Genomic DNA, 26,954 nt, shown 5'->3' with positions numbered 1-26,954 from the left:
CTGCAGTTATCCAACGACACAACCAAAGCACTCTCTCCCTCTAAATTTCTACAACTAGATGATATATAACTTCAAACAACCGGCCGATCCACCCACCCACACCAATACCTAACCCAATACTTCGCCGCCAACAACCAATACCTAACCGCATCATGCCAAACCGCACCCAACAGCGACGGATTTTGAAAATATTCACCAAACCAAACACTCCTCGCCCAATGCAACTCTCCCGCCCTAGCAACCCTATACTCCCACTCTTCCTCCGCAGCAGCACCACCACCCACCCCGTCCCTCCCCACCAACTCCCCCATCAACCGCGCATGCATCGCCGCCTGATTGGTACTAAACGCAATATGCGGTCTCAAAAACACCGCCGCATCACCCACCAACCTCACCCTACCATCCAAAAACCACGTCTTCCCCGCCGGCGGGTAATCCGTAATCAGATGCAGAAACGGCGCGTCAATCAGCCTCAGAAGTTCCATATACGGCTCTGGGAAATCCAACACTTTTTTTGCTAGCGTCCGTTGCGAGTCCCAGATCCGCGCTGGCACTAGGCCCCGTGGCACGGTGGTGTGATGGCGCACGCCGTGGATGTCGGTCATGAGTGTGGGGAGGTCCTCCGCGGCGACGTTCTGGTACCAGCAGAGATTGAGGTAGCGGGTACCGGGGACGATGGAGCCGTTGGGTCCGGGGATGTGGTAGACGATGATGTGGGAGCCGTGGGTGGGGTGCTTCCGGATGTTGTAGGTCATGTTGGATGAGAAGAGGGAGAGAGTTGTGGGTGGCACTTGGCTTTCGTGGATGATGCCACGCCAGGCGAGGTAGCCGGCGTATTTGCGGTGGTTGGTGTTTTCATTGTTGATGGTGGCAGATTGATAGGATCGGGGTAGGAAGAGTTGGCGGACGATGGAGCGGGGACCGTCGGCGCCGAGGACTAGATCTGCTGTGTGTGTTGTTCTTATTTTCGTTTTATTGTTGCTGGTGGTACTCTCTGTGACGATGGCTAGCTTTCCTGTTGACGGGATCTCGGATATGTCGATGACTCGCTGGCCATAATCGTATCGTGCGCGGGCTCGTGCCTCACTTGGGGATTCATCTGGGATGGTAGGGAGGGTGTCTGGAGGGTTAGGGATGTAGTCGCTGGCTAGACCGTCGTAGTTGGCACGAAGACGGAAATACAATGCATCCCAGGAGGTCATGGTGCGCTGGATGCGAAGGAAGGGCTGCGGTTGGCCTGCGTGGTCTACGGTTTGGAGCTGAGTGGCCGGGGTTCCCAGCGGAATGTGGGAGACGCGGTCGTAGCGTGAGAGGAAAGCTAGGACATCGGGACCTATGCCGACGCCGGCCATGTGGGAAGGCGGGGTGGGAGTGGGACTCTGTTCGAGGATTTGGATGGTGTGGCCTTGTTGGTGGAGGGTGATGGCTTGCATGAGAGCTGAGAGGGAGCCGCCGACCTGGGTAATTGGTTAGTTGGTTGGGAGTAGGGATGTAAGAGAGGGGGGTTCTTTACGATGACTATCTTCAGGGGAGATGGGGACGCCATGGTGGGTATGATAGTATGAGCTAAGTATATCTGATGATAGGAGGGAGGGGGGAAAGGATGAAAAAAGATGGAGGAGGAAGAGAAGGTGAGAGGGGGGAGGTTAGGGTTCTTATACTACTGGAGAGGGGATCAGTTCTCTTACTACTACTGCTTCGCCCCCTCCTCAACCTCCATCTATTCATGTCGACTTGCATATTACGGCAGCACTAATATACTCGCATTAGTGAGTTGCAGCCAATCAGCCAATTCATGTAGTACTACTATTACCAGTAACCCTAGTTGGGGGCTGATGGTCCGGCCAATGCTATATAAGGAGGGCCGAGGACACCTGCTGGGAGCGAGGTCTCCATCATCTCTATTCCCCTCAACCTCTTTACTTTACTACTACCAGTTCTTCCTTCTACGTCGACTTTCAAATTAACACCTCAAGACCACCCACGACAATGTCTCGCTTCCCTGTCATCCCCCCGGACCAACAGACCGCCGAGCAAAGCGTAGTCGAGCCCAGTGCTCGCCGCATCTTCTCTCATCTACCTCCCGAAGTACAATGGCAGGGTCCCTCAGGCGTCATTCTGGGCCCTTACTCTCCTCTGTAGTACGTACACATCCTCTCTTTTGACCTCTCTCGATCACAAACCCCCCTCCAAACTAACCACAACCCAAAACAGCTACACCCCCTCCATAATCAAACCCTGGTTCGCCTTCGCCTACTCCATCGGGTCCCAACCCCACGTGACAGCGCGCGAGAAGGAGCTCGCCATCCTCGCTACCCTAGCTGAGCACAGGGCCCCTTATGTCCAGTACGCCCATTTGCACAGTGCCCGCGCTGCAGGATTCTCCCAGGAGCAGATCGCGCAGGCGCTGCAGGGACAACAGCTGCAGCCTCCTGCCGGTTTATCTGACGCTGAGCAGGCTGTCTATATGGCAGCCTTGGCGATGGCGCGGTCGAGGGGTCCCATTTCCACGGAGGTTTTCGATGCAGCAGTGGCTGCCCTGGGCAGGGAGAAGGTGGCGGAGGTGGCTCATGTCGTAGGCGGATATATGTATGTTTGCTTGCTGTCGAATTTGGCGAATGAGGAGGTTCCAGGCGGGGATGTGGCTGGTGAGGAGGGAGGGAGGGTTGATGAGTAGGGTGTTTCTGGTGGTAGTGGGGTTTGTGGTTTTGTCTGTGTTAGTTTCTGTCTTGATTTGCAGGACCGTTTCTTTGTTTGTAGGTTGTTTGCGGTTTTTGAGAAGGACCTTGGATGTATCTTGTCTGAGACACAGAAAGGGAAGAAGAAGATGGACGGGCGTAGCCAAAGACAACATAACACTCCTTAAAACATGTATTCACCTCATAATAATACCTTCACTTTATATGTACCACTGCCCATTCTCGCGCAACCATCCTTCCCAACACAGAAACCGGTAGTTCTCCCAAGATATCGAAGACAGGCAAATCGACCCCGGCCTCTTTCAGAACCCAGTTTCGTAAATCTACTGCCGTTAAGGAGTCAGCTCCGGCCCGATGAAATGGCTCCTCTACGTTCAATTTCGCACGAGGCATCAGGACCATCTGACAGAACCGCTCTGCCAGGGCCTCCGTGGCGATGGTGGTCAGGACTTCCGTGGTGGTGGATTTGACAGTATCATCTGTCCCGGTAGCGACAGCGGATAGCGCGCTGTGTAAGTCGAGGTGATTCTCCGGTTGGTTATTGGAGGAGGTACTGTTGCTATCACGAGGTTGTTGGCCATTGTTCAAGTCATCGTCTGATTTTGTGGAAACAAAAATTTGCTTCCAGAAGGGCTGATCCAATGTGACGGGGAGTTGCATATTCAGCTGCTTAGGGTGCATCGAGGGTCGCATGAACCCCGTGGCCACCTGAGCGGGCAGTTCCTCAATGGGAAGAGTGGGATTGCAGAAATGCTCGAACATGGCCAAAATATCGGTTTCCCGGAGCAAGTAATGGAAATTAGTGGAGAGGAATCGATCGAAGAGCCCTGAAGCGTCCGTGAGGAGTCCTTTGGTCTCCAGGACGCCTAGGTCTAGAGATACTGCTCGCTCGCCCTGCGAGAGACGGTAACGTGCCAGTGCGTCCTGGTAGGAGTTACCGGCTGCGTAGTTGATCTGGGTGGCCTGGCCCATCAGTCCAGTTAGAGATGCAGCGAGGATGAAGAACTCAAGACCGCGAGGTAGAAGGGTGTGCAAGTTCCAGGACCCGGAAGCTTTAGGTTGGACGGAAGATTGCCAGTCCGTGAAGGTCATGCGGTCGTACATCACGTCTCGCAGCACTCCTGTCATCTGGATGCATCCCTTGATTGGGGGCATCGTTTGTTTGCATTCATCCAGTACTCGCTGTAGCACTGTCTCATCTACGATGTCGCAGGCTGGTGCACAGACTGTGGTGCCTTTGGCTTCTAGCTCTTCAATCATTCTTCGAGCTACTTCGGTACGCGGCCCGGAGCGTGATAGGAGAATCAAATATCGCGCACCGCGTCGCACCATCCATCGGGCTACACATCGGCCCAGGTCTCCCAAACCCCCAGCAAGGAGGTATGTAGCATTTGGATTGAATGAATAAGCAGGCTGGCGAGGTTTTCGGATCTACTCGGCGCCAAAGAGGGATATCACGGATTAGTCTCTGTACTTTGATAGCAAGGAATTGAAGTATAAAAGAGGCATTACTTACCCAAACAACATCGTCATCATCAAATTCGATCGTAATTTGCTTTTTTCTCGTACTTCTTGACTGGTCCAGCAAGGTAGAGAGCCTGACCGAGTCAGACTTAGTGTTTGCGGTTGGGATTGCTGTCGGCGCCACCACGGCAGATGGCATCCGTAGCCGCGGACGTTGACGATGCAAGAGCTGGGCCACGTCGACAGTATGCAAGGACATGTTGGCTGGTATGCACAGCTTCTGAGGACTAGATGATCCAAAACGAGAATCGCCGTCGATAACACGAATGACTGCTCCAAAGGGTGCTACCTGGTCGGCTAGATCTAAGAGATCCGAGTCGACAAAGTCCAGCACAAGATCTGCACCATCTTCAGGGCCAGAAAACCGGGGTTTCCGTAGAAACGAGGCATACGTGAACACAGACACGGATTCGTCGTTCTTTGCCTGTTCCCAAATCTCATCTGTCTCGCAGTTTGAGTCGGATGGAACAGTAAGCAAAAGCCTAGAGAATCGGCCCGCCATCAGGTCTACCACCACTCTGGCAATGCCCGTGTGGGCTCCATGAATAACAACTACTGGAGAACTCTCGGCAAACGACGACATCAGGCCGACAATGTATTCTGCGACGAGATATCTTTGAGGTAGAACAGCTGCCTCATTAAAGCCCATAGAGTTGTCAATACGAGCCACCAGAGATTTGTGCGTGCGAACAGTGGAGGTCAGAGTATTGTCGTCGTAGTAGCCATTGCTGGTATTGCTGCTATAGTAGACACCGCAGACCCTGTCACCGACCAAGAACGGACTATTGCGGCCAACCTGGACAATGCGTCCCGCACATTGTCGGATTCGGCCAAGCTGATCATCAAGTCGCACAGCATGAACTGCAATTTCCACCTCGTCGGGCCCAAGAGCCTTTTGAAACTGAGACAGTTGTGGATGCTCCACATCAACTTGAAGGGGACATGCAATTTCAGCATTGCCATCAGAAGCGATATCTACCGCAAACGGCCGAATATCCCCGAGGCGCTCAGATGTTGTCTGGGAGCCGTCCAGAATTTCTTTGATATCACTCTTCAATGGAAGGTCTTCCTGAATGCGACGAACATATACCTGGTTATTTTTGATACTGTAGTCATCCCGGCAATTGGGGGATGACCTCGTCATCATCAGCTGATTTAACGCGACTCTCATGGTCACCTCTAAGGACTTCAGGCCTTCAGACGACGCCATTGAGACTGCATCCATGTGCAAGTTCTGCAAGGGAATCTGTGGATTCTCAATGCGAAACACCTGAGCGAAGCCATCTATCATGCCGAAACTCGGATGACGCTCATCGTCACCGGTCAACCAAAGTACCTTTCGTGCCCCGAGGAGCAGGGCCTTCAGACGCTCAAAGCTTTCTTCGCCGTGAAGTCGTCCCAAGATCGACGTTTTGTTGTCCAGGTCAAGTAGACTAATAATCACCGATCCTGGGGGGGTTGTCTGCGGGTACATCACGACACGGGTTCGGTACGCCGAATCCTCTGCCGCCAGAACGTCCATCAGTCGGTTGGCCAAATTGATCTGCAGCGGGGAGGATGGCTCAACGACCAATATAATGTCAACGTGGGATGAAGAAGAGGGAGACAAAGACAGACTTGCAGTCTGCTTGTGCGTCTCTCCAGCAGTGGCAACTATCACGCTCATCAGGTGGCTTTCTTCGTCTGCGTAGTCACGTAGAACTATTTCCGCGCCAACATATCCACTGGCTCGCATGATCCGGTCCCATCTAGCTTCGCTGACGACCGGACTCATTTGACGATCATCTGTCGCATCCGGCCACCAGCCCGGCAGCAGGCCAAACGAGAATCCTACTTCAATATTATCTGGACGGGTCACCTCGTGCAGTATAAGTTGACCACCCGGTCGAAGTAGACGACGGAGGGCTTTCAAGGTTTTCTCCAGGTTTCTGGTAACATGTAGCGCATTAGAGGCCACGATAAGATCGTACGTGTTCTCCGTGAAACCCTGCTCAAGGGGATCCTGTTCCGCATCCAGAATCTGGAACGCAATGCGGCGGCCATGAGGATGGGATGCAAGTCGCTGCTGGGCCCTGTCAAAGAAGGCTGGGGAAATGTCGGTGTATTGGTAAGAGCTCAAGCTTGTCCCCGACAAGCAGATCCCATTCAGTACATGGTCAGTGAAGGAGCCCGTACCGGCGCCAACCTCGAGAATATCCATGTCAGGGCGATTGAAAGCCATTGCCGCGACATAGTGTTCGACCTTTTTCAGGTATATCGAGACAGAGGACTCATAGGCCTGATAAAAGTCATTGACTAGGTTGCTCTCAAATAGCAGCTGCACAATATCAACTTCTCCATGAAGGACCCCAAGGGCGTGGTCGGCCACGGTCAGGTAGAAGTTTCCCAGACGTCCTTGTGCCGCAATCTGGCGGTGCAATTTCGCCTCTTCCTCTGCGTTCATGAGACCCCGTGCCGTCAACTGACCCTGTTGGGCTAATTGCCATTTCATCCAGGTGACGTATCGCTCTAGATGCGGTTTGGCAGGGATTTTGGATGGGTTTAGTGCGTTGCAAATCTTCCGCATTTGGAGAGTCAGGTATTGGCGCACATTGCGGAAGAACTCTCTTGGGCCAGGGGGGTCAACGCCGCATTGGTCTTCCAGGTACTGTAATATGTTTCCTGGTGTGCTAGCTGACATTGCCAGGTCCGTCTTTACTGTGTACCATGACTTGCCATCATCCCTTTGGTCTTTAGACGGAGAACCTGCAGTTTGGGAATTGTCGAAGACCTCGCTGTCTATGGAAGACACTGCCGTCGTCTCGAGTCGATCTAGGATTAGTTGCGGGCTTTGGCCGTCCGCTTTTTGGGATAGAACATATCCATTATAAGACTTGCTTCGGGGATCATCAACCTCAATCTGCATGGCTGCGGAGACGACGTCCTGACCTCTGGCAACCATATCAGCCCATCCCTCCCCAGAGATCCATAACCGATCAATAGCCGAGATCACCTGCGTTGGCATGCCCTTCATAGTTCCTCGATTCTGAGCTACCAAACTAAGCTGTAGAAACGCATCGAGTGATGCTGGATGGATAGGGTACTCGTCCATCTCTGGGGATGATAGACACGGCTGTGCTAGATTGAGTGACGCCAGAGCAGTTCCAACTCCATCAGTCTGGATGGTCTTCATGCCTTGTGTTGAGGGGCCATAGTGGAAGCCGTGCTTTTTGAGGTGGTCGTAGAACTTTGAGACTGGGACTTGAATGGTACACTCTGTGATTTGCTTGTCCCATTGGGATCGATAGTGCTTCATCTCTGCCTCCTCTCCTTCCTCTCTTTTCTGGTCTGTGTTCTGACTTAGATGTACCTCGACTACCCCTTGGCAGCTCATTTGCCAGGAATTTTCTTTCGTCATTGAGTACAATACAAAGTTCCACCGTGATAGCCCGTCCGCGTCAGGAGGCAGTGAGGCATTGTTCAAGCAGAGTCGAGTCTCGAGCACATCCGAGCCACTGCTTCCCGTCTGTTCAGATCCTCCTTCTAGCGCAATAGGCCGATGGAAGCGAACAGAGCGCAGAACGTAGGCTTCAATGGCAAGGCCTGAGGCTTCTACTATCTGACGGGTGGCTTGCAAGGCCATGACCATCATGGCAGCAGCTGGATAGATGACGCGACGATTGATCCGATGGTCCCGGATCCATGGCATGTCTGCAGCTTGCACACAGTTCCGCCATTCGGGGGCCAGAGGGTTCCATGTCAGGATTGGGCTTCCCAACAACGCTAAGCGGCCATGCGGCCGCAGCCGGTAGTTCTTACTGAGTGGGCTCTCTGCCCAGTAGGACTCGGAATGATCAAAGGGGTAAGTAGGTGCGTCTATGAGGACTTCATGGCAGCGACCTGGGTCATTAACTGCGCGCAAATCAAGCGAAGTCCCCGCGCAGTAGAGCTGACCGAGAACAGACAGGAGGGTGGTGGATGCTGGCTGGCCCCGCACGAGTGTTGATAGGTAGGTGCAATGGTCTTTTTGACTGTCATTTGTTGACGCGGCCAATGTTTCGAAGATTGGCAATCGCAACGCGGAGTGAGGGCCAACTTCGATCAGATGATCGACCACTATGGCTTGACGATGGCTTCCGTCGATCTTCTTCCGGAGGCAACGTGGAGAATCACGACACAGACGTTGAATGGCCGGAGCAAACAACACCGGCGATATCAAATTGTCCACCCAGTAGCTGGCATTGCGGGCGCGCTCACCGTCTAAGGGCTCTCCAGTTACGGTAGATATCATGGTAATCGTCGAGTGTGGGGTATGATAGTGATAACCCTCTTCGAGGTTTGCGAAGTGACGCCGGCAGTCGTCAGCAATCTGTTGTATTTGAGGGGAATGATATGCTGCAGCAACTTTGAGGCGACGCGAAAAGATGCCTGCATCTCTTAGCATCTGGTCCAGATACTTGATCTGACTTTCTTCGCCGGAGATAGTCGTGTTTGAGGGACTATTAATGCATGCAACGACCACTTTCTCGGGCTCGGGTAACTGAGCTATATACGACTGGGCTTGCGTCGCAGACAGTCCAACCGCCAACATGGCGCCTTTGTTACGGTCTTGCTCGATCATAGAGGCCACGAAGTAGCCACGGTAGTATGCGATCCGCAAAGCTGAGCTACGAGATATAAAACCCGCACAGTACCTAAGGGGAAGTTAGCAACCTGAAAAACGAATCAGAAGGTTCTTTCCTACGCCGCAGCAATTTCACCCATTGAATGGCCCACGACGGCCAAAGGCCGCACCTGAAAAGAGTCCAGAAGATCCACTAAGGCTATCTGCAACGTAGCCGTCAGGGCTTGGGAAATATGCGGCTCGTTAATCTGAGACGTGAATTCGCTTTTCAAGAACTCCTCTGGGGTAAAGTGCAAGAGTCAGCTATGAGCACGCAACGAACGTGTACACTTATTAGGGCTGCCCCCGACTCACCGCTTGCGGACCAAGGACAACCTAGCCGGCGAAACAGAGTATCGGCCTCCATTATGACACGGGAAAATGCAGGGTAGTGCAGCAATTCCCGGCCCATTGCATACCATTGTGCTCCCTGGCCGGTGAAGATAAACGCCAACCGAGGGGGCATTGGGCCGGTGAGCTTCGGCGCGGAGGCACGCTTGTTCAGCTGCTTCCAGTCGGTGGATGAGGATGCTACTGCATAAGATTTCCAAGGAAAGACGCTGCGGCGTGAGTCAAGCGTGTAGGCAGCGTGTGCTGTCCAAGACGGCCCGCGTTGATACTCTCCGCCAGAGACAGTTTCCGCCCAGCGGCTTACAAGCGACTTGAGGGATTTCTCACTTGCCGCAGACCAGACAAGTAATCGTGGGATCTCAGCCATTCCCTTTTGTTGCGGTAACAACTCCTCATGGCATCCTATGTGTTGTGGCCGACGCATGAACTGCTCCAGGCTACGATCATTGTCCGGCACAGTTCGATGATTGCCCTGTAGCTGATGTCGTCGGAGATAGCTTGCTGCATCATCGATGACAATGTGGCAATTACTGCCTCCAAACCCAAAGGAGTTTATTGAGGCGCGACGGATCTCAGCTGGAGGCCACATGATGCCCTGCGCTGGGGGTACAGCCAAACAAGAATCATAGGGTTCCAATTGTGGATGCAGTCGCTCGAAGTTTGTATTGGGTGGAATGATGCCGCGCTCCACGGCCAGAATAGCCTTTATAACACCGGCTATCCCACTTGCACCTTCAAGGTGTCCGATATTGGTCTTAACCGCACCCAGGTATAGCGGACTATCTGCCGTACGGTGGTTGCGAAAGCAGTCAGCAATGGCGGATACCTCGGCTGGATCGCCAATCGGCGTGCCGGTGCCATGGGCCTCGAAAAACCGAGTATAATGTAGAGAAAGTCCCGCTTGGGCATAGGTGTCTCGAATGAGCTGAGATTGGGCCTCACTTGCAGGCTGTGTGATGCCGGGAGTGCGGCCGTCTTGATTGCTGGCCGTGGCACGGATGACAGCGCGAATGGTATCATTGTCACGAAGGGCGTCAGAGAGGCGTTTGAGCACCAGAACAGCAACGCCTTCTCCACGTGAGTAACCGTTGGCACGAGAATCGAAGGCGTAGGAGCGGCCATCGGGCGACAACATGTGGTTATTGCTGAGTATAATGCTGTAGTCCGGGTCGAGGAGCAGGTTGCACCCGGCAGCAAGACCCATGTCAGTTTGACCACTGAGAAGGAGGCGGCAAGCACAGTCAATAGCCAGGGCACTACTAGAGCAAGCCGAATCGATATTAAAGGACGGTCCACGCAGATTGAAGAACCAACTGATTCGGTTGGCCAGCATGGACGAAGAGGCGCCGACAGCTGCGTAGGGCGGTAGTCGTTGAGGGTCTTTGAGCAATTGATGGAGGTAGTCATTGGAGAAGCAGCCGGTATGAACTGAGGTCCGAGATCCATGTAGGTCTTCTATCCGAATCCCAGCCGTGTCCAGAGCCTCCACTGTGGTCTCAAGGAGCAATCGCTGCATGGGATCCATGGCCGCTGCCTCGGATGGGGTAATTGAAAAGAAGTCAGCATCGAAGCGACTCAGGTCTTCTTGCAGGAAATGTGCGCCACGCGTGCCGAGCTCATTACGTCGCGTAGGATGGTAGAAGGCGTTGATATTCATTCGATCCCCGGGGAACTCAGTGCGTGCACTGCGGCGTTCCATGAGCATCTTCCAGAAGCCATCTTCCGAAACGGCGTCCTGAGGAAGCTTGAACCCAATACCACATACGGCAATGGGCTCCGCAAACTCACGATCCTCATCGAGATAGCAAGCGCCCTCGCTGGACGTACTTGGTGTTGGGTGTCTTTCGAAGAACATTGGTACAACGTGCAATACTAAGAGATAGGGAAAGCATCACAATCATTGAGATGGGCTTGAACAATTTCGGAAGGAGGACAAGAGAGTGAGCTGCCTTTATACCTCAGCCTTCCTAGGCAGTCTGAGCTTCTGTCCATAAGCGAAGCAAAGTAGGAAGATGTCGTAAGACACTCGGGTTTTCCAAATATTGACTAGTCATCAGCTCCCCCCAGGCCATCCCTAAGGCAGTATATAATTCGTGTAAATAACCCTGAAAGTGGTCAGCAAATTCCTACCCTAAACCTCCAAACATATTTCTGCATCATCTCATTAATTCGCCATTCTAGACTTCATCGCTCACCTTATTGACTATGCGCTTCTTGTGCCTTCACGGAGCTGGCACTAACAGCAAGGTCAGTTGCTAAATCACAATATCTTCGCAATCCATCATGGCTACTAACTCAAGCAACTGAACGTACAGATCTTCGAAGCCCAAACTGGTAGGAGCCAAAGAACCAACCCTCTACTCGGCCCTCCTTCAACCTCTCCCCTTCTGAAGGTGCACTCAAATGGTTTGGCTTGATCTGGACTAACTTCGCACCGCCCTCGGGGTGTGGGTTGACTAGCGGCACTACGATATGAACTTGGTGGTAATCATACGTACGAATTCGTCGAGGGCCATATCCCTCAGCCTCAAGCCCCAGGTGCGTCAATATTTATCCGAGTCTCATGCTCCAGTAAGACGGAAATCAAGACTTGGTTATGCGAAGGGCCTGCTGGTGCATACTAACCAGTTTCCAAATTAGCAATCGAACGGTTCGCAACAAGCGGGGATGAGTACTATGCCTACTACATCCCGGGTAGCCAGTCGTCATTTACCACCGCCAAGGCACATTTGCAGGCCTACGTGGAAACCGAAGGACCGTTTGATGGTGTGATCGCTTTTTCACAAGGCGCCTCCCTGGCCAGTGCTTTGCTGCTCGGAGATGAGCACGCAAAGGCACTGCCCTTTCGCTGCGCTATCTTGATATGTGGTCGTTTGCCAATGACAGACGAGCGTTCCTTATGCAATGTGATGGGGGCGGGAAAGGAAGGCCTGCAGAAGGAAGATGAGGAGAAGGTGGAATATAATGATGACAATAGTGGCTGGGACTGCAAGGAACGGCAAATCAGAGTTCCGACAGTGCATATCATGGCGGCTAATGACCCAATTGACCCCGGTCATGCTAAGGCCCTTTGGGCCTGCTGCAATGCGGCAGTGCGGTGGGAGTGTGTTCATGAATTAGGGCATGAGGTACCTGGGGCTCGAGACCAAGAGGTGTTGGTGGAGAGCGTCAACGCTATTCGACGCATGCTGGGCGCAGTGGGAAGCACGTGTTGAGAGACTGTATAATACACTTGTAGCTGACAGAGGATCGAGACTAATCTTGAAACATACTATTTGCAGGGTTAACCTACCGCCGTCCCTATTCATCCTCCCGGTCTTGGATCCTGAAGAACACGTTATAGGTGCAGACATTCTGCCCCCACCCCCCTTCATGCCATCTAACGCATTTTCCCTTCCTTCTCATCAATGACAAACACTAATAAAAGTTCCCGCCGTGTCCCTCAGGCCATCCATGCATTCGCCCCCAAAAGTAAGCACTAATGCATGCCCTCAAGGGAGGTGGGCGGGCGGGCTGATAAGCTCGATGGACTGTAGTTACGACTTTGGGATGGATGTTTTGTGACATTGATGTTTGTTGTACATCAGTAAGGGGTCAGCGTCCGCTTCATCTCCATCCTAGCATGGCCGATCGACGTCTGAGATAAGTTGTTCTCTATTTAGACCACCACCATCACCATCACCATCATCATTACCAGTATCATTACCATCAGGCCAAGATCCTATCACACTACCTTTCGTACCGTCATAGTGCTGTCTTCACTTGCCACCTTTACCATTACTATCAGTATCGTTGAAAAAATCATGTCAGGCACAACGGAAGTGAACTTGCAAGAGGACCGAGGCCCACGCATGCGCGTTCTGCTAATTATCATGGCCATTTTACCTAGCATTGCCATTGCTCTGCGGTTCTGGTCGCGAACGAAATTGCCCACGAAGGGCTCATTTCCACGCCTATGGTGGGATGACTGGGCTGCTCTTCTGGCCGGGGTAAGTACTAGTATTCTGATTTAATCTCCGATTGGATGTATTTCTCTCTTTTCTTTTTTGGATTTTTTCACTAAATGTCAACAGATGATCAACATTGCCGTGTGTGCCATGGGACTCAAAATGTGCGACATTGGCATGGGGCGGCATGTGGAGGTGGTGTCAGCGGAGAATTTGACAATCTTCCTGAAACTTCTCTGGGCGGAGTATTTCGTGTTTGACACGGGCACTTCGGTGGCCAAAGCCTCAGCCTTGTTCTTCTACTCGCGGCTCTTCAGCCAGGCTAACACCCGCTTTCGATATTGCATCTATGTGGTGCATGCATTGAACGCCCTCTGGCTGATGGGCATTCTCCTCTCCGTCATCTTCGAATGCACGCCGATCCAGAAGGTCTGGGACCCCACCCTGCCCGGTCGATGTGATAATTCCCGCATTCTGTGGATGGGCAGTGGCATTCCCAGTTTGATTATTGATGTTTTCATCCTGGTCCTTCCGGTGCCTATGGTCCTGCGGCTAAAGATGAATCCCACCCGAAAGATGCTGGCCATCGGTGTAATTGTGCTCGGTTATTTGTGAGTATTATTATTGTTACCCACCCCTCTCTCCGATTGCTTTATGAATAAAAAACAACAATATTAATCGTATGACTTGCTTATGTTGTCTAGAGTGGTAGTTGTCTCTATTGGTCGACTTGTCTCGATCGTTCAATCCGGCGACGGACTTCAAACCGATCCTACCTGTAAGCCTCATTCCACCCCCCCCCCCCCCCCCCTCCTTCCCCCTTCCCTTCCCTTCCTTTCTTTCTCAGACTATTTGGCATTTTCAATATGAAGCCAAGTAAGAAATAATATTTAATTGTTAGTTAAAATTCTAATAACATACCAAACAGTTAACATCATTACCCCCGTCTATTGGCTGGGATCCGAAATCCCCATCTCGGTCATCAGTGTCTGTCTGCCAAGTATTTTTCTCCTCGTCCGTCATCTCTGCGCCCGCCAGTTCCACACTCTCGGGGGTAGCAGTAACGGCACGCCTCAAGATTCCTATCGTTCCTCCACCCGCAAGTTAATCTACCAGAAGCGCCCTGAGCGGGGTTCAAGCTTACGGGGAGGCGTCCTCCGCGGCGACTTCCCGCATCCTGCAGATAGCAACAATGATATAGTCCCGCTTAATTGGGTGGAGCCGTCCATTATAGCTCCACAGTCGATGCGAGGGAGTGCACCTAGGGCCGGAGAGATTATGGTCAAGAATGATATTGTAGTGTCTTAACTAAGCTTACGTGGAAGCGAAGGGGGTGGCGTTGGCATCAACCGGTTTTGCTGTGGTTGATTGATTGTTCTTTTCAAGGTAACCATCTTGTCAGGGGAAATAGCGGCAAGTCAGTCCGAATTTCGCTTAGTGGCGTAGCAATGCAAAAAAGGAATCTTATTTGCTTCGGTGAATTCGTCAGTGATAAGGCTGTGCCAACACGCTGCGGCGGCTGACTGCTGCATGGTGTATTATCTAGCGTCAACTGCGCTGGCTCGCCTTTGCCGCTTCAGGTATATGGATCGGGTCTTCCATCCCTGCATGTCATGGCTGTGATGGCCCCCATTTTTTTGCCGTGTGTCACCGGCTACTTTCAGGCTCGTCACTGACCTTACAGGGATAGTCCTCCAATGCGCAGCTCTAGAAAGCACTCCCCAACTCATACACTGGGCTTAAGTATGATGTCTTGAGAACCCGTCTTACGATGGGAAGGGAAGTGAGTAGTTTGCCTGAACGCCTCCCACAATATTCCCCATTTCCCATACTCTTGCTCTTACCTTCTATGTCTCTCTCTTTCCTGTCAGTTCCTTAGAGCCTTGCACCCTCCAATTTCTAGTCTCAATTCATCATGTCCGAGACTCGAGCTTCAACAACGGTTGAGGGCCACGAGACAGCCAAAAATGTTCCGGGCCACCACGATTCGAAGCCTCTGACATGGTTTCTCGTTGTCTTCTCCTTATTAGCAGCCCTGTTCCTGTTTGCACTGGACAACACCATTGTGGCCAATGTTCAACCTGCTATCATCGGAACTCTGGGGGAAATTGAGAAACTCCCATGGATCTCCGTTGCATTTGCCCTTGGGGCCATCGCGACTGATCTCCCCTGGGGTCAGATATACGGACACTTCAACAACAAATTCCTCTTCCTCGCCAGCGTAGTGATCTTCGAGGTGGGCTCCGCTGTCTGCGGAGCGGCACCCACGATGAACGCGCTGATCGTGGGTCGGGCGATTTGTGGCATCGGCGGCATGGGCATCTATCTGGGCACGGTCAACATGGTATCGGCCTTGACCACGGAAGCCCAACGACCGCTCTACCTGGGGTTTGTCGGGTTGACATGGGGAATTGGAACCATTCTCGGACCCATCATCGGCGGTGCCTTCGCCGACAATACCTCTGCCACCTGGCGCTGGTCCTTCTACATCAATCTCTGCATCGGAGGGCTAGCAGCCCCGGTGTACTTCTGGCTGCTGCCCCAGACTGCCTCACCACGTCCAGGACAGTCGCTATTGACGCGTCTATGGGCGCTGGATGTGGTCGGGATGGTGCTGAGCGCGGGGGCCATAACCAGTCTCATCATGGCGATCTCGTTCGGGGGCAGCATGTATGCATGGGGGAGCGGGCGGATCATCGGACTCTTTGTCTGCTCAGGCGTTCTATGGCTGCTATTCATTGGGCAACAGGCGTGGTCGCTGGGACTACGACCGGAGGCGCAGGGCCAGCGGCTCTTCCCGACGACGCTCGTCCGCTCGTGGGAGATGGACGTGCTCTTCGCACAGATGGCCAGTGCCCAGGTGTTGGTGATGGTGCCCATCTACTTCCTGCCCATTCTGTTCCAGTTCGCGCATAATGACAGCGCGTTGGCTAGTGGGGTGCACCTACTACCATTTGTGCTCGTGCTAGTCGTGGCCGTTATGCTGAACGGTGCCCTCATGGCCCAGCTAGGCTACTACATGCCATGGTACCTAGTGGGTGCCTGTCTCGCCCTTGCTGGCAGCGCCCTTTTCTATACTGTCGGTCCCGACACCAGCAGCGCTCGCCTGTATGGCTACTCGGTGCTCACGGCCTTTGGCGTCGGCTGCTACTCCCAGGCTGGGTTTCCCGTCGCTCAGGTCAAAGTTTCCCCGGCCAAACTCACCCAGGCGGTCGCCTTTATCGGTGTCGGTCAGGTTGGCGGTATTGCCCTCGCCTTGACCATCTCCAACACCATCTTCCTCAACAAGGCCACTAGCCGCATCTCCACCATCCTTCCTCAGCAGTCTCGCTCGACTATCCAGCAGGCCATCTCCGGTGTGCGCGCTGAGTTGTTTAGCTCGTTGAGTGTAGCACAGCGTCAGCGCGTGGTGGCTGCCATTGTGAGCAGTGTCGATGATGTGTTTGTCCTGATGATTGCCGCTGCCGCTCTGTCTGTGGTGCTGGCGTTGGTCATGAAACGGGAACGACTATTCGTGATACCGTCGCAAGGAGATGGTGAAGAGGTCGAAGAAGAAGTAATGGGAACTAAAGAACAGGGCTTACAATAATTTTCTACAAGTTTAGAAGAAGAGAGAAATCTACGTAGTGAACGGGAAAGAATGTTGTGATAAAATCGGGGTTAGACTTGGGCCTTGGTGCTTAGGGCTTGGTTTTTGGTGGTAGTAGCAATAGCATTCTAATTGAAGGTGAATTGGAGCTGTTCATTCAATTGCCACGATTCCTACAATTTGATTTCACTCCTTCCCCCGCTTCCTTCCCGCCGCCCCCACCAACATCTGTGGAGACGTGAATATTATCACTCCTCCCCGAATGCTTATTATATCCTACTCCTCCATACGTAGTACCTCCTGAACAGGAGTAGTGCAGAATGCCCTCTGGTGCATGAGTGCACAGTACCTAGTATTATCCGCAGTCTACGTAAGTAGATGGTGGGTATCATTCCTATGGAGGCAGTGCAAGGCTCTCTCTCGTAAGATCAATACTCCATGCATATACCCCCTTGTCTAGTTCGCTCTTAGTTATCTACTCCTTACAGGGAGATTCCCCTCCTCCTTGGCGATCATCCTTGACTTCATCCCCACTAATTTCTGACGGCAGCCACCCACATTCTTAGACTCGACCAAACACTAGTCAGCCCATCCTTTCACAACCTAAATTAAGATGCAGTAGTCAACGGGCTAGACAAGGCCCTGTCATCCAATCGTGGAAAATCACGCAGCCACTTGAACCGTCAGAGATGATCTCCCCACCGGCGACATCGGCTAACGTTGCTGTTGACCAGGATACTCGCTTGATTTTCCAGGACAGGGCAACAAAGAGATAGCATTGCTGCCTCGTTTCACTTTTTGAGGTTGATGGAGTACATACTTTGTACCACCGGAGTACCAATCACTACCTTACTCTATCTATGATTCAGCCTTGTCTCGAATGAGTATAATATATTAACCCCTCCTCCTCCTCCCAGGGAACTTCCCCCCTCTCCGTAGGAACTCATATTTCCAAGCTCTCCCCTTCTCTCTTACACACTCACACCCTCAATTCTACCCACCTTCTCTCTCCCATCTACTGTCTTTCCTCCCACATCTACAATGGTCATCAGAGGCACTCAATTAGATGGCGTCGCCCTTGTCGTCGGCGTAAGAATCTGCCCCCATCCCCCACCACAATGAACCCCCCTTCCCAACTAACCTCCCATCAATCCAGTCTGGTCGCGGCATCGGCCAACAAGCCGCCTTCTCCCTAGCCGAAGCAGGCGCCCGTGTCATCGTCTTCGCCGACATGAACACCGAAACCGCCACTGCCTCCGCCGAAGAGAGCAAGCAATACGCCACGAACCCCGAATACCAATCCACTCACTTCACCGTCAACGTGACCGACCAAGACGGCGTGCAAGCCATGGTTGACTTTGTCGTCGAGAAGTTCGGACGGCTGGACTATGCCGTCAACGCTGCAGGAGTGAGTCCCATCCACCATCATCATCCATTGAGAAAATTCCACAACAACCTAGCGCATATTTCTCTTCCCACCAAGCTAACCCCCCAATCAAATAGGTCGACAACGGCGTGCACACTCCCTTCGCCGACACCGACATCGACAACTTCGACCGCGTCCAAACCATCAACGCCCGCGGTATGTTCCTCTGCTGCCGCGCCGAAGCCGCCGCCATGCGCAAGCAGACCTCACGCAGTTTCACCAGCCGCACCGGCACCCGGGACATTGGTCGCGGCGCCATCGTGAACGTCTGCTCAGCCAACTCCTTCGCCGGGCTGCCCGGGAAGGGATCGTATACCGTCTCTAAGCATGCTTGCATGGCGGTGACGAAGATGGTTGGTATGTTTTGCCCCCTTCCCCTTCGCTCATACTTTATACACGATACTATTCTATCCAATCCAACTCCCGTTTCCCTAATATAAACAATATATTAATATTATCTGGTACAGGACTGGACCACTCCGCCGAAGGCATCCGCTGCAACGCCGTATGTCCCATCTGGGTCCGCACTCCTCTTCTTGACGTCGAGTTGGAGCGGAACCCGCAGGTGCGCGCGGAAATCGAGGCCGTTATACCGATTAAACGTGCGGCGGAGAGTGATGAGGTGGGAGATACGATTGTTTATTTGCTTAGTCCATCGGCGAGTTATGTTAATGCTACGAGTTTGTTGTTGGATGCGGCGGTTACGGCGACGTTGAGGTTTCATTGATTAGTATTTATATTTTATGTCTGGGCTGGTAGTTAATAGAAGCGTGAGAGGGTTATGGTATACGATGTATTCGATACAATGAATGAGTAATAGTCTGTGTGCAGTGGGTAAATGGCTCGAATTGTTGGGCATAATTTGTAGTTGTAGTACGCTGAATGAATGGTCGATTCCCGAATATATAAATCAAAGTAGAAGTCTACGTAGTCCAACCACATAAGTGCGTGTTAATCCCTTTTTAGCGATTTACTACGGTATATAGAGATTGACAGTAGGCATTCTTTCTACATACAAACTCCGTAGTATCTGCTACATATTCACAGTCTCATGGATATAGTTCAGCTATTCAAAGGATTCATGATTTCCCTTGAATATAGTACAGCGGGACAGGAGACACACAATAGATAGGTAAAAGGCTGTAGGTTATATCCGTTATCAGTGGCCTATAATACAAAAACATAGCTCCGTTTTCAACAAAATCCGATATGGTGTAGTGGCTAACATCGCCGTCTCTCACACGGCAGCCGGGGGTTCGATTCCCCCTATCGGAGCTCAAATTCTCTTTTTATTTTTTCCCTCTCCGGTTCTCCACTTTGCGAAAACTTGGTTTAGCAGTCAAAAGTAGTTAACGGTGCTCTGTTACATTCGAGCCACGACCCCACTGATGTCTAGTTTAATGTTAAGCAGTACTATTGTTTCGTTATATCTGGATACACAACCAACGATAGGAAAATATAATGAGGTCAATGCTACACGGAAGTGGCTAGCTGAGCTAGACTAAGATAAGAGACAAGAGGCAAAAAAGGGTACAGGATAGTGCGGGTGGGTGTGTATGGTTTCATGATCAAAACAGGGGGAGAGCTGCTTAGAAGTGGATGGCCTTGGAGTAGGTAGCCATGGCAGCCTCCTTGAAGGCCTCAGCCAGGGTAGGGTGAGCGTGGCAGGTGCGAGCAATGTCCTCGCAAGAGGCACCGTACTCGACAGCCAGGGTGGCCTCGGCGATCATCTCACCGGCGTTGGGGCCGATGATGTGGACACCGAGGATGCGGTCGGTCTCAGCATCGGCGATGAACTTGACCTGACCCTCAGTCTCGAGGTTGGTCTTGGCACGGGAGTTGGCGCTGAAGGGGAAGGTACCGACACGGTACTTGATGCCGGCAGCCTTGACTTCCTGCTCGTTCTGGCCAACCCAGGCGACTTCGGGGTGGGTGTACATGACGCTGGGGATGCAGCCGTAGTTGACGTGGCCGTAGCCCTTCTTGATGTACTCGATGGCAGCGACGGCCTCCTCCTCGGCCTTGTGGGCAAGCATGGGTCCGAAAGTGCAGTCACCGATCACGCGGATGTTGGGGATCTTGGTGCGGTACTCCTGGTCGATGACAAGACGGCCGCGCTCGTCCTTCTCGACACCGACGCTCTCGAGGTTGAGACCCTCGGTGTAGGGGCGGCGACCGATGGCGACGAGGACAACGTCAGCGTCGAGGGTCTCCTCCTTACCACCCTTGGCGGCCTCAACGCTCAGAGCGACGGTAGCACCGCTGTCGTCACCCTTGGTAACCTTGGTGCCGGTCTTGAACTTGATACCCTGCTTTTGGAGGATCTTCTGGGCCTGCTTGGCGATGTCGGCGTCCATGCCGGGACCACCAATCTGGTTCAGGAACTCGACGACGGTGACCTCAGAGCCGAGGCGGGACCAAACAGAGGCCTGTTGAGGGGCAGAAAAAGAAACCATGAGCATGAATTTTCAAACGGCAAGATCGGAATGTATTCCGCCGGGTATACGCACCATTTCCAGACCAATGATACCACCACCGATGACGATCATCTTCTTGGGGACCTCCTTGAGGGAGAGGGCACCAGTGCTGGTGATGATTCTCTTCTCGTCAATGTTGAGGCCGGGGAAAGGAGTAGCCTCAGAACCAGTGGCAATGAGGATGTTCTTTCCGCGCAGGGTCTGCTCACCACCATCAAGGAGGTTAACCTTGACGGTGTTCTGGTCAACGAGAGCACCAGTACCCTTGACGTAGTCGACGCCGTTCTTCTTGAACAAGAACTCGATACCCTTAGTCAGACCCTCGACGGAAGTGTCCTTGGCCTTCATCATCTGCTCAAGGTTCAGCTTCACATCACCGACCTCGATACCGCGCTTTTTCGTGTCGTGGAGAATCTGGTGGTAGAGGTGGGAGTTGTTGAGCAGGGATTTCGAGGGGATACAGCCGACGTTCAGGCAGGTACCGCCCAGACGGCCACGCTTCTCGATACATGCGGTCTGTGAAAATGTAGTTGTTAGGGAAATCGTCCAGCCGGAACACCTTCGAGGAACGATAGATAGCGCACCTTCAGACCTTCCTGACCGGCCTTGATGGCGGCAACGTAACCAGCGACACCACCACCGATGATGACAAGATCGTGTTCGCCTGTGTTAATTCCAGCCGACGGTTAGCCGGGGGCCACTTTTTTTCCGGAAGCGCAGGCACCGTCTGCGACGGGCCCATCGCAAAGGGCAAAAGTCACGTACCTGACTCAGAGGCATAGCCACGTTGTGTGCGTCCAAAGGAGGCGAGAGAAGGAGCAGCGACGAAGGTAGAGGGAACGGCCTTGGGACCGGCACAGCGGAGGGCAACCCGCGGAGTCGCCCGCGGCAAAAGACTCCGGAACATGGTGAAAAGGAGGCGAAAGGGTAAAGGAAAAAGTCAAAGGATATAGAAAGAACAGCAGACTACCAGGCCTCCCAGTGAACAAGCAACGAAGGGGAGGTGAGGGGACAATTGGAGGTGGGAGGAGACGGGCTCAAGTGGTTAGAGGATGATAGGGAAAAACGATGTTGGGACAAGAAGCTTTCTGGAGGTTCGCCAGCAAAAGCTGGCGGCCCGGTATCGATACTGTATGCCTCGCGTATGTAATCATCCGCCCCCGTGAGCGTCGGGTCAATTCGGCTAACCTTTGCCATGTTGCCGATGTTGTGCTGAACCGTAATTCCGCTACTGTGTCTGGCTCTTCAATCCCCAGAAGTTTCTCCTGCTTCTGATATCTGGGGTAGTTTCCTCGTCGCTTGACATCAAGCGTGCGAAGCCGTGTCGGGGCTACACATGGCGGAATACCGGTCAGTGTTACGGCCCAAAATACCTCATAGATTCGCCCAAAAGGGTAAGGAACCAGACTCTCTCCCGCTTCGGAGTCAGCAGAAGGGAATCAACTTGCAGTCTCGAACATTGCAGAGTTCACGCTCCAGATAACAATCAATTCTTGCATCATGAACTGCTCTCCGGTGCCTCTGAAAAATGAAAATTACCGATACTCGTCAGTCTCCGCGGGTAACTGGCTAAGCCCCTGGCTCCGTAAAGGCTATCGTCGGCATAGCTCGAGCCAGTGCACGGCACTTAAAAGGTAATCCAGGTCTTGGGCTGAAGGCCATTGGACTGAAAGACTGAAACGCGGATTGAATGGATCGCTCGGAACTCATCCAGTCTGGCTCGAAGTGCTCGCGCTGTTTATTGGATAATTTGGATGTGCTTGGACTGATATGACGTGACCTGCGTTAGCAGAGCGCACCTTGCGGAGCATCGACGTCCGTAGCTTCAAATTTGATATGGGGAGTTAGTAAGTCAGCTTAACTTGGTGCTGGTGGTCGACATGTCCACCATAAGACTGCACAGTGTCGGCTCAACTGGAAGTTCCTGTAGTGGCTACAGGCTTGGCAGTTGGGGAGAATGATTAGTTGATAACAGCGGTGCTCCGTCTGAAGAACATTTGCTTCTAGGTCACGACTAAGCGCCTCAAGTTGACTGTGAATGTGTTGTTTTGGTCGTTTGTAGGATCATGGCTTTCCTCGGTGACCACTCATGCTCTCATGCAGATCCGGAATTATATTGTTTCGCCCAAGATTGTTTTATCCGGAACGGAAACCGTTGAGAAACGGCACAGCTCAATCACATTGGCGAGCTTTCTTCTGCAATTACAGCCCACGTTCTGGGAATGGCATTGCTAAATGCACAGAAGCAGAATGCAGTGAGACACTATACACAGCGGCAGGAAAATCAACTGAACATACAACTGTCTATCCAAGGTGGATGATGGGCCCCAACAAGGTTTAGCGGCTCGGAAGCTGCTGGCGCCCATTCCATCCATACTGGAGTGCACTTCTACAACCGGTTGCTCCAATCTTGGCCCTGAGTTGGGTGTATCTGTGGTCTGGTATCAATGAATATTGCTCTGCTACTCCCTGATCTTATTGGGCGACAAAATATGCAATAATTGATGCCAAGCAGTGATAAAGTGCCCCTGGACTACCACTATGGCTGGAAAGTCATACCAGAGACGGGTTCGCCGAATCCCGACAAGTTTTGGTAAGAGCTTTATCTTGATATCTTGCGACGTTTTATGTAAATTTTGCAAAACTCCGTCATTGTTGTGATAGGGGTATTCGAATGCCACATTCCAAACTGGTCCGTTGGTATATACCGACAGCTGAGAACAATCGGGAACCTTCAGATTCTACAAAATACAGCCGACAAAAGCCACAAACACAAAGTTATACTTATGCTTGCCTATGCGAAGGGCAAAAGCGCGGAAGGCCCCTAGTACTATTCCGAGAGGAAGTAGTCTCCTAACATCAGACAAGGGCCGTGCATATGATACTCACGCCATGCTGCACGAGCAGCAGCAGCAGCACAGGATCAACAAAGCAGGACTGACAAGGCTACTTACAAAGCTACTTAATCACACTCTAATGTTAACTTTCGGAGGAGCCTCATCTCACCGGGTTTTTGGGATCATCGATGCGCCAGTAGGAAATCTCAGACAGGCCCCACAGCTCCCTGGCAACCGAGATATATCTGCCTTGAATAAGGGTCAAGCTACTTCTTAATACTGTTCCATGTCATTATTTTATGGTTAGCTTGCCAAACTCGCAACAGTCTGACGGGAATAGAGAGCTCGACGTAGGTGATTGTGTGCGTTGATTAGGCTAATATCCCAAGAAACATAAATCTTGCTAGAGAAGAACCTGGTCGTTTACGAAAAATAATGAGAACTTATCACTTATAGCAATAAGAAGATAGTAGTAACCTGTTAAGAATTCTTTTCAACAGTCAGCCAAATAGCTGGCAGGCTAAAGTGGCACGGGATGTCCCAAAGAGGCGAGTCGGAGTTGGTCCGCCGCGATGTTCTCCGGATTTCCTCAATCTGGCTGAAATCCCCACCCGCTTGGACCAAAATCCCCGGGAAACATCCACACCCCAGACCATCCACTCCATCCACTCCTCCTGATGGCCCAATCCACTATCCCAGCTACTCTGTACCACCCGCTCCAGCTTATCGTTGGCTTCCCGGGCCCCGCCGATACCGCTGCTTTCTTCGAATCTCCAAGTCTGTACATGGAGTGCATTCCCCAGACGCCAACCCCGGATGATGCAATGTTAGCAGCCGAGTTTCGCTTGATTACCACCTTGTTTCCCTACACGACACCTACAGCACATAGTATCATGCCGTCTCAGTTCCACCTCGGAAATTGGTCCATAATCCTTCGGTCTGCAGCTCGGCAGCATAGGCGCTGGCCGAATGACCGATTTGGACTCGTCCGCGTCCCGGTCTGGGGTCGGGTTCCCACCCATTTTCTCCAGACTTTCTCGTGCGGGTCCTGTATTCCAATGGCGTCCTTACTTTGGAGTGGAACCGAGTGTCTGATGGCTGCTTGATGCCCTCCCACCCGGAATGTAACCATATTCGACTCATCGGGCTGGCACCGGTCCTGTGCCGTGGGATTACTCCTCAAAATGGATGATCTTCAGGTGCAAATGGCACCACCGAGCTTATAGTCCTTTCTATTTAATCGTCGCATCGCCCCGCTGTCTCTGTAACCCTGCTTCATAGTTCCACGTCTATCTGTACTGGAGGTGGCTTATCTCTCCCCAAAGTCACGCGGTCTCCGTGCCTGAAGTCACCCAAGTGAAAAGAAAAAGGTATTTTCCGGTCTACACCCAAACAGTCACTACAACCGCGGATTCTAGAGTAGTCACCATGAGTGACCTAATACCATCATGGAATATTGTCCACAAATTGGAGAAGCGTAATCTTCTCATCGCTATCAATTGCATCGCGGCCTTGTCGATCCTGTTCTTCGGGTATGACCAGGGAATGATGTCGGGAGTGAACAACTCCAAAGACTACATCGACCTTATGGGATTCGGATATACCAAGGAAGTGGACGGAGAGCTTACCCCTGTCGTTACAGACAGTCTTTTACAAGGCGGAATTGTGTCTGTCTACTACCTGGGGACTTTGTGTGGTGCGCTGATCGGTGGTTGGATCGGTGACAAGATTGGCAGAATCAGGACTATCGCTTCGGGTGCGGTCTGGGCGATTTTGGGGGCGTCATTGCAATGCGCAGCGCAGAACCACAATTGGATGATTTGCTGTAGGAGACCCATAGAGACTATTCGCACTTCGGACTGACGTATGAACTACAGCCCGTTTTATCAATGGTATTGGCACGGGAATCCTGAATGCTATTGTGCCCGTCTGGGCTACAGAGACAGCCGAACATACCTCTCGTGGACAGTTTATTGCGATCGAATTTACTCTCAACATCTTCGGTGTTGTAGTAGCTTACTGGCTCGAATTGTAAGTATACCTTGCTACTCCCGAGACTTGTCTAATTCGCATAGTGGCTTGTCCTTTATCGATGGCGGCAAATCCGCGTTCCGCTGGCGCTTTCCCATCGCGTTTCAGATTATCTTCTTGCTTCTCTTGTTTTTCACGGTCTGGTTCTTTCCCGAATCACCACGTTGGCTGGTCAAAGTTGGTCGCGAGCAAGAAGCGCGTTACATCCTTGGCCGTCTTCGAGGAAGTACCGGCGACGATGCTGTCCGCGCTGAAGCCGAATTCCGGGATATCCAGAACGTTGCAGAAATGGAACGATCAATGAACCACAGCACTTCATACCTATCAATGCTTTTTGGACACAAGACAGGCAAACTGCATCTTGGACGACGCGTGCAGCTGGTCGTCTGGCTTCAGATCATGCAGGAATGGGTTGGTATCGCGGGTGTCACTGTTTGTATGTCAAACCTCATATCACAGCTGCCGGACTAGTTTAACTTGAGCAGATGCGCCCACCATCTTCAGCATCGCCGGCTTTGACTCGATGAAGAGTCAATGGCTTAGTGGTCTGAATAACGTCTTCTACATGGTGAGTACTATGCCTTCCCACATGCGACGTGGCTAACAACTCAGTTCGCAACGCTCGTATGTGTCTTCACGCTCGATCGTATCGGTCGTCGATGGACCCTATACTGGGGAGCCGTCACTCAAGGAATCGCCATGTTTCTAGCAGGAGGATTCTCCCGCCTAGCCATCAATGCTCGCGACTCGGGCGATGCTGCTCGCGCCAGTTCATTCGGAGCAGCCGCAGCCGCAATGATTTTCATCTTTACTGCTGCGTTCGGAGCCACATGGCTGACAGGTACATACCTAGCTTCTTCTTCAAGAGCCACCCGCTAACCACAAGCTTATAGTACCCTGGGTCTATCCCGCCGAGATCTATCCCCTCGCAGTACGAGCCCGCGGAAACGCCTGGGGCGTAGTCGGGTGGAGTATCGGAAACGGATGGCTGGTAAGTTCATCCTCCTGACTGCGAAGCGAAGCTAACGCAGCCAACTAGACACTTCTATGCCCTGTGATGTTTGGCGCTATTGGCGAGAAAACGCTATATGTTTTCGCGGCTAGTAACGTCATCACAATCCCGATGGTGTGGGCATTCTACCCAGAGAGCAATCAACGTACCTTGGAGGACATGGATCTGCTTTTCGCGTCGGAGAGCCCGTGGGTATGGGATGCGGAGAAGACGTTCAAGCAGCTGAAGGCAGAGAATCCGGGATATGTGGAGGCGACGGCGCGAAAGGGTAGCGTGGTGTTGGAGCATGTGGATGTATGAGCACACCTTGATGACTGTATGTAAAACTCATTAGATACCTACTATCAAGCAGAATTTCTGCAGCAATTGAACAATTTATAATACTTGTACTATATACTGTTCCTTCGAACTACTACATA

The 26,954-nt window shown here is 52.2% G+C and overlaps 10 protein-coding genes and 1 non-coding gene across 11 annotated transcripts; 8 read left to right on the top strand and 3 right to left on the bottom strand.

Moving 5' to 3' along the window:
* Window positions 1-184: 184 nt before the first annotated feature.
* Window positions 185-1,546, bottom strand: BO83DRAFT_332424 (monooxygenase; the record flags this gene model as incomplete). Its single annotated transcript, XM_025528298.1, has 3 exons — window positions 185-342; window positions 401-1,457; window positions 1,514-1,546. The coding sequence occupies 3 exons, from the start codon at window positions 1,544-1,546 to the stop codon at window positions 311-313; spliced, it is 1,122 nt and encodes a 373-aa protein (XP_025391212.1). The 3' UTR covers window positions 185-310.
* A 361-nt stretch (window positions 1,547-1,907) lies between these two features.
* BO83DRAFT_435101 (carboxymuconolactone decarboxylase family protein) lies at window positions 1,908-2,677 on the top strand (the record flags this gene model as incomplete). The annotated part of the gene is made up of 2 exons (XM_025535864.1): window positions 1,908-2,141; window positions 2,215-2,677. The coding sequence occupies exons 1-2, from the start codon at window positions 1,990-1,992 to the stop codon at window positions 2,675-2,677; spliced, it is 615 nt and encodes a 204-aa protein (XP_025391211.1). The 5' UTR covers window positions 1,908-1,989.
* A 59-nt stretch (window positions 2,678-2,736) lies between these two features.
* BO83DRAFT_459787 (polyketide synthase) lies at window positions 2,737-11,071 on the bottom strand (the record flags this gene model as incomplete). The annotated part of the gene is made up of 5 exons (XM_025537188.1): window positions 2,737-4,130; window positions 4,216-6,780; window positions 6,814-8,896; window positions 8,947-9,106; window positions 9,181-11,071. The coding sequence occupies 5 exons, from the start codon at window positions 11,069-11,071 to the stop codon at window positions 2,895-2,897; spliced, it is 7,935 nt and encodes a 2,644-aa protein (XP_025391210.1). The 3' UTR covers window positions 2,737-2,894.
* Window positions 11,072-11,421: 350 nt separating this feature from the next.
* On the top strand, window positions 11,422-12,496 carry BO83DRAFT_435099 (uncharacterized protein; the record flags this gene model as incomplete). Its single annotated transcript, XM_025535863.1, has 4 exons — window positions 11,422-11,463; window positions 11,532-11,550; window positions 11,677-11,754; window positions 11,857-12,496. The coding sequence occupies 4 exons, from the start codon at window positions 11,422-11,424 to the stop codon at window positions 12,429-12,431; spliced, it is 714 nt and encodes a 237-aa protein (XP_025391209.1). The 3' UTR covers window positions 12,432-12,496.
* Window positions 12,497-12,754: 258 nt separating this feature from the next.
* BO83DRAFT_202763 (uncharacterized protein) lies at window positions 12,755-14,320 on the top strand. Its single transcript, XM_025526648.1, has 4 exons — window positions 12,755-13,205; window positions 13,290-13,774; window positions 13,876-13,941; window positions 14,092-14,320. The coding sequence occupies exons 1-4, from the start codon at window positions 13,020-13,022 to the stop codon at window positions 14,093-14,095; spliced, it is 741 nt and encodes a 246-aa protein (XP_025391208.1). The 5' UTR covers window positions 12,755-13,019; the 3' UTR covers window positions 14,096-14,320.
* A 491-nt stretch (window positions 14,321-14,811) lies between these two features.
* On the top strand, window positions 14,812-16,889 carry BO83DRAFT_376000 (efflux pump antibiotic resistance protein). The gene has a single exon (XM_025530603.1). The coding sequence runs from the start codon at window positions 15,079-15,081 to the stop codon at window positions 16,750-16,752; it is 1,674 nt and encodes a 557-aa protein (XP_025391207.1). The 5' UTR covers window positions 14,812-15,078; the 3' UTR covers window positions 16,753-16,889.
* Window positions 16,890-17,528: 639 nt separating this feature from the next.
* BO83DRAFT_435096 (SDR family NAD(P)-dependent oxidoreductase) lies at window positions 17,529-19,019 on the top strand. The gene is made up of 4 exons (XM_025535862.1): window positions 17,529-17,841; window positions 17,909-18,160; window positions 18,256-18,535; window positions 18,646-19,019. Exons 1-4 carry the CDS (start codon window positions 17,794-17,796, stop codon window positions 18,903-18,905), a joined length of 840 nt encoding a protein of 279 aa, XP_025391206.1. The 5' UTR covers window positions 17,529-17,793; the 3' UTR covers window positions 18,906-19,019.
* A 362-nt stretch (window positions 19,020-19,381) lies between these two features.
* On the top strand, window positions 19,382-19,453 carry BO83DRAFT_t92. The gene has a single exon. It is a non-coding gene; the product is annotated as a tRNA-Glu (tRNA).
* A 100-nt stretch (window positions 19,454-19,553) lies between these two features.
* On the bottom strand, window positions 19,554-21,858 carry BO83DRAFT_375998 (dihydrolipoyl dehydrogenase). The gene is made up of 4 exons (XM_025530602.1): window positions 21,421-21,858; window positions 21,240-21,319; window positions 20,689-21,171; window positions 19,554-20,607 (listed from the first exon to the last, which is right to left on the bottom strand). The coding sequence occupies exons 1-4, from the start codon at window positions 21,560-21,562 to the stop codon at window positions 19,768-19,770; spliced, it is 1,545 nt and encodes a 514-aa protein (XP_025391205.1). The 5' UTR covers window positions 21,563-21,858; the 3' UTR covers window positions 19,554-19,767.
* A 2,275-nt stretch (window positions 21,859-24,133) lies between these two features.
* On the top strand, window positions 24,134-24,978 carry BO83DRAFT_202637 (uncharacterized protein). Its single transcript, XM_025526647.1, has one exon. The coding sequence runs from the start codon at window positions 24,170-24,172 to the stop codon at window positions 24,596-24,598; it is 429 nt and encodes a 142-aa protein (XP_025391204.1). The 5' UTR covers window positions 24,134-24,169; the 3' UTR covers window positions 24,599-24,978.
* BO83DRAFT_307116 (putative MFS monosaccharide transporter) lies at window positions 24,921-26,835 on the top strand (the record flags this gene model as incomplete). Its single annotated transcript, XM_025527327.1, has 7 exons — window positions 24,921-25,317; window positions 25,370-25,523; window positions 25,568-25,959; window positions 26,009-26,091; window positions 26,136-26,364; window positions 26,417-26,514; window positions 26,563-26,835. The coding sequence occupies 7 exons, from the start codon at window positions 24,921-24,923 to the stop codon at window positions 26,833-26,835; spliced, it is 1,626 nt and encodes a 541-aa protein (XP_025391203.1).
* Between the last annotated feature and the right edge of the window lie 119 nt (window positions 26,836-26,954).

Source organism: Aspergillus eucalypticola (genome assembly GCF_003184535.1).
Source record: "Aspergillus eucalypticola CBS 122712 chromosome Unknown BO83scaffold_5, whole genome shotgun sequence".
Lineage (NCBI taxonomy): Eukaryota > Fungi > Ascomycota > Eurotiomycetes > Eurotiales > Aspergillaceae > Aspergillus > Aspergillus eucalypticola.
This window is presented reverse-complemented; position numbering and strand designations above follow the sequence as displayed.

Bases quoted from the DNA above. Each gene is read 5' to 3' on its own strand.
- BO83DRAFT_435096 (XM_025535862.1), top strand. From the start codon at position 17,794: ATGGTCATCAGAGGCACTCAATTAGATGGCGTCGCCCTTGTCGTCGGC. The intron at 17,842-17,908 runs GTAAGAATCTGC...CCATCAATCCAG, and splicing joins GCGTCGCCCTTGTCGTCGGC to TCTGGTCGCGGCATCGGCCA. The intron at 18,536-18,645 runs GTATGTTTTGCC...TATCTGGTACAG, and splicing joins GGCGGTGACGAAGATGGTTG to GACTGGACCACTCCGCCGAA.
- BO83DRAFT_376000 (XM_025530603.1), top strand. From the start codon at position 15,079: ATGTCCGAGACTCGAGCTTCAACAACGGTTGAGGGCCACGAGACAGCC.
- BO83DRAFT_202637 (XM_025526647.1), top strand. From the start codon at position 24,170: ATGGCCCAATCCACTATCCCAGCTACTCTGTACCACCCGCTCCAGCTT.
- BO83DRAFT_375998 (XM_025530602.1), bottom strand. From the start codon at position 21,562: ATGTTCCGGAGTCTTTTGCCGCGGGCGACTCCGCGGGTTGCCCTCCGC. The intron at 21,320-21,420 runs GTACGTGACTTT...GAATTAACACAG, and splicing joins TGGCTATGCCTCTGAGTCAG to GCGAACACGATCTTGTCATC. The intron at 20,608-20,688 runs GTGCGTATACCC...GCCCCTCAACAG, and splicing joins GTATCATTGGTCTGGAAATG to GCCTCTGTTTGGTCCCGCCT.
- BO83DRAFT_202763 (XM_025526648.1), top strand. From the start codon at position 13,020: ATGTCAGGCACAACGGAAGTGAACTTGCAAGAGGACCGAGGCCCACGC. The intron at 13,206-13,289 runs GTAAGTACTAGT...AAATGTCAACAG, and splicing joins GGGCTGCTCTTCTGGCCGGG to ATGATCAACATTGCCGTGTG. The intron at 13,775-13,875 runs GTGAGTATTATT...CTAGAGTGGTAG, and splicing joins GTAATTGTGCTCGGTTATTT to TTGTCTCTATTGGTCGACTT.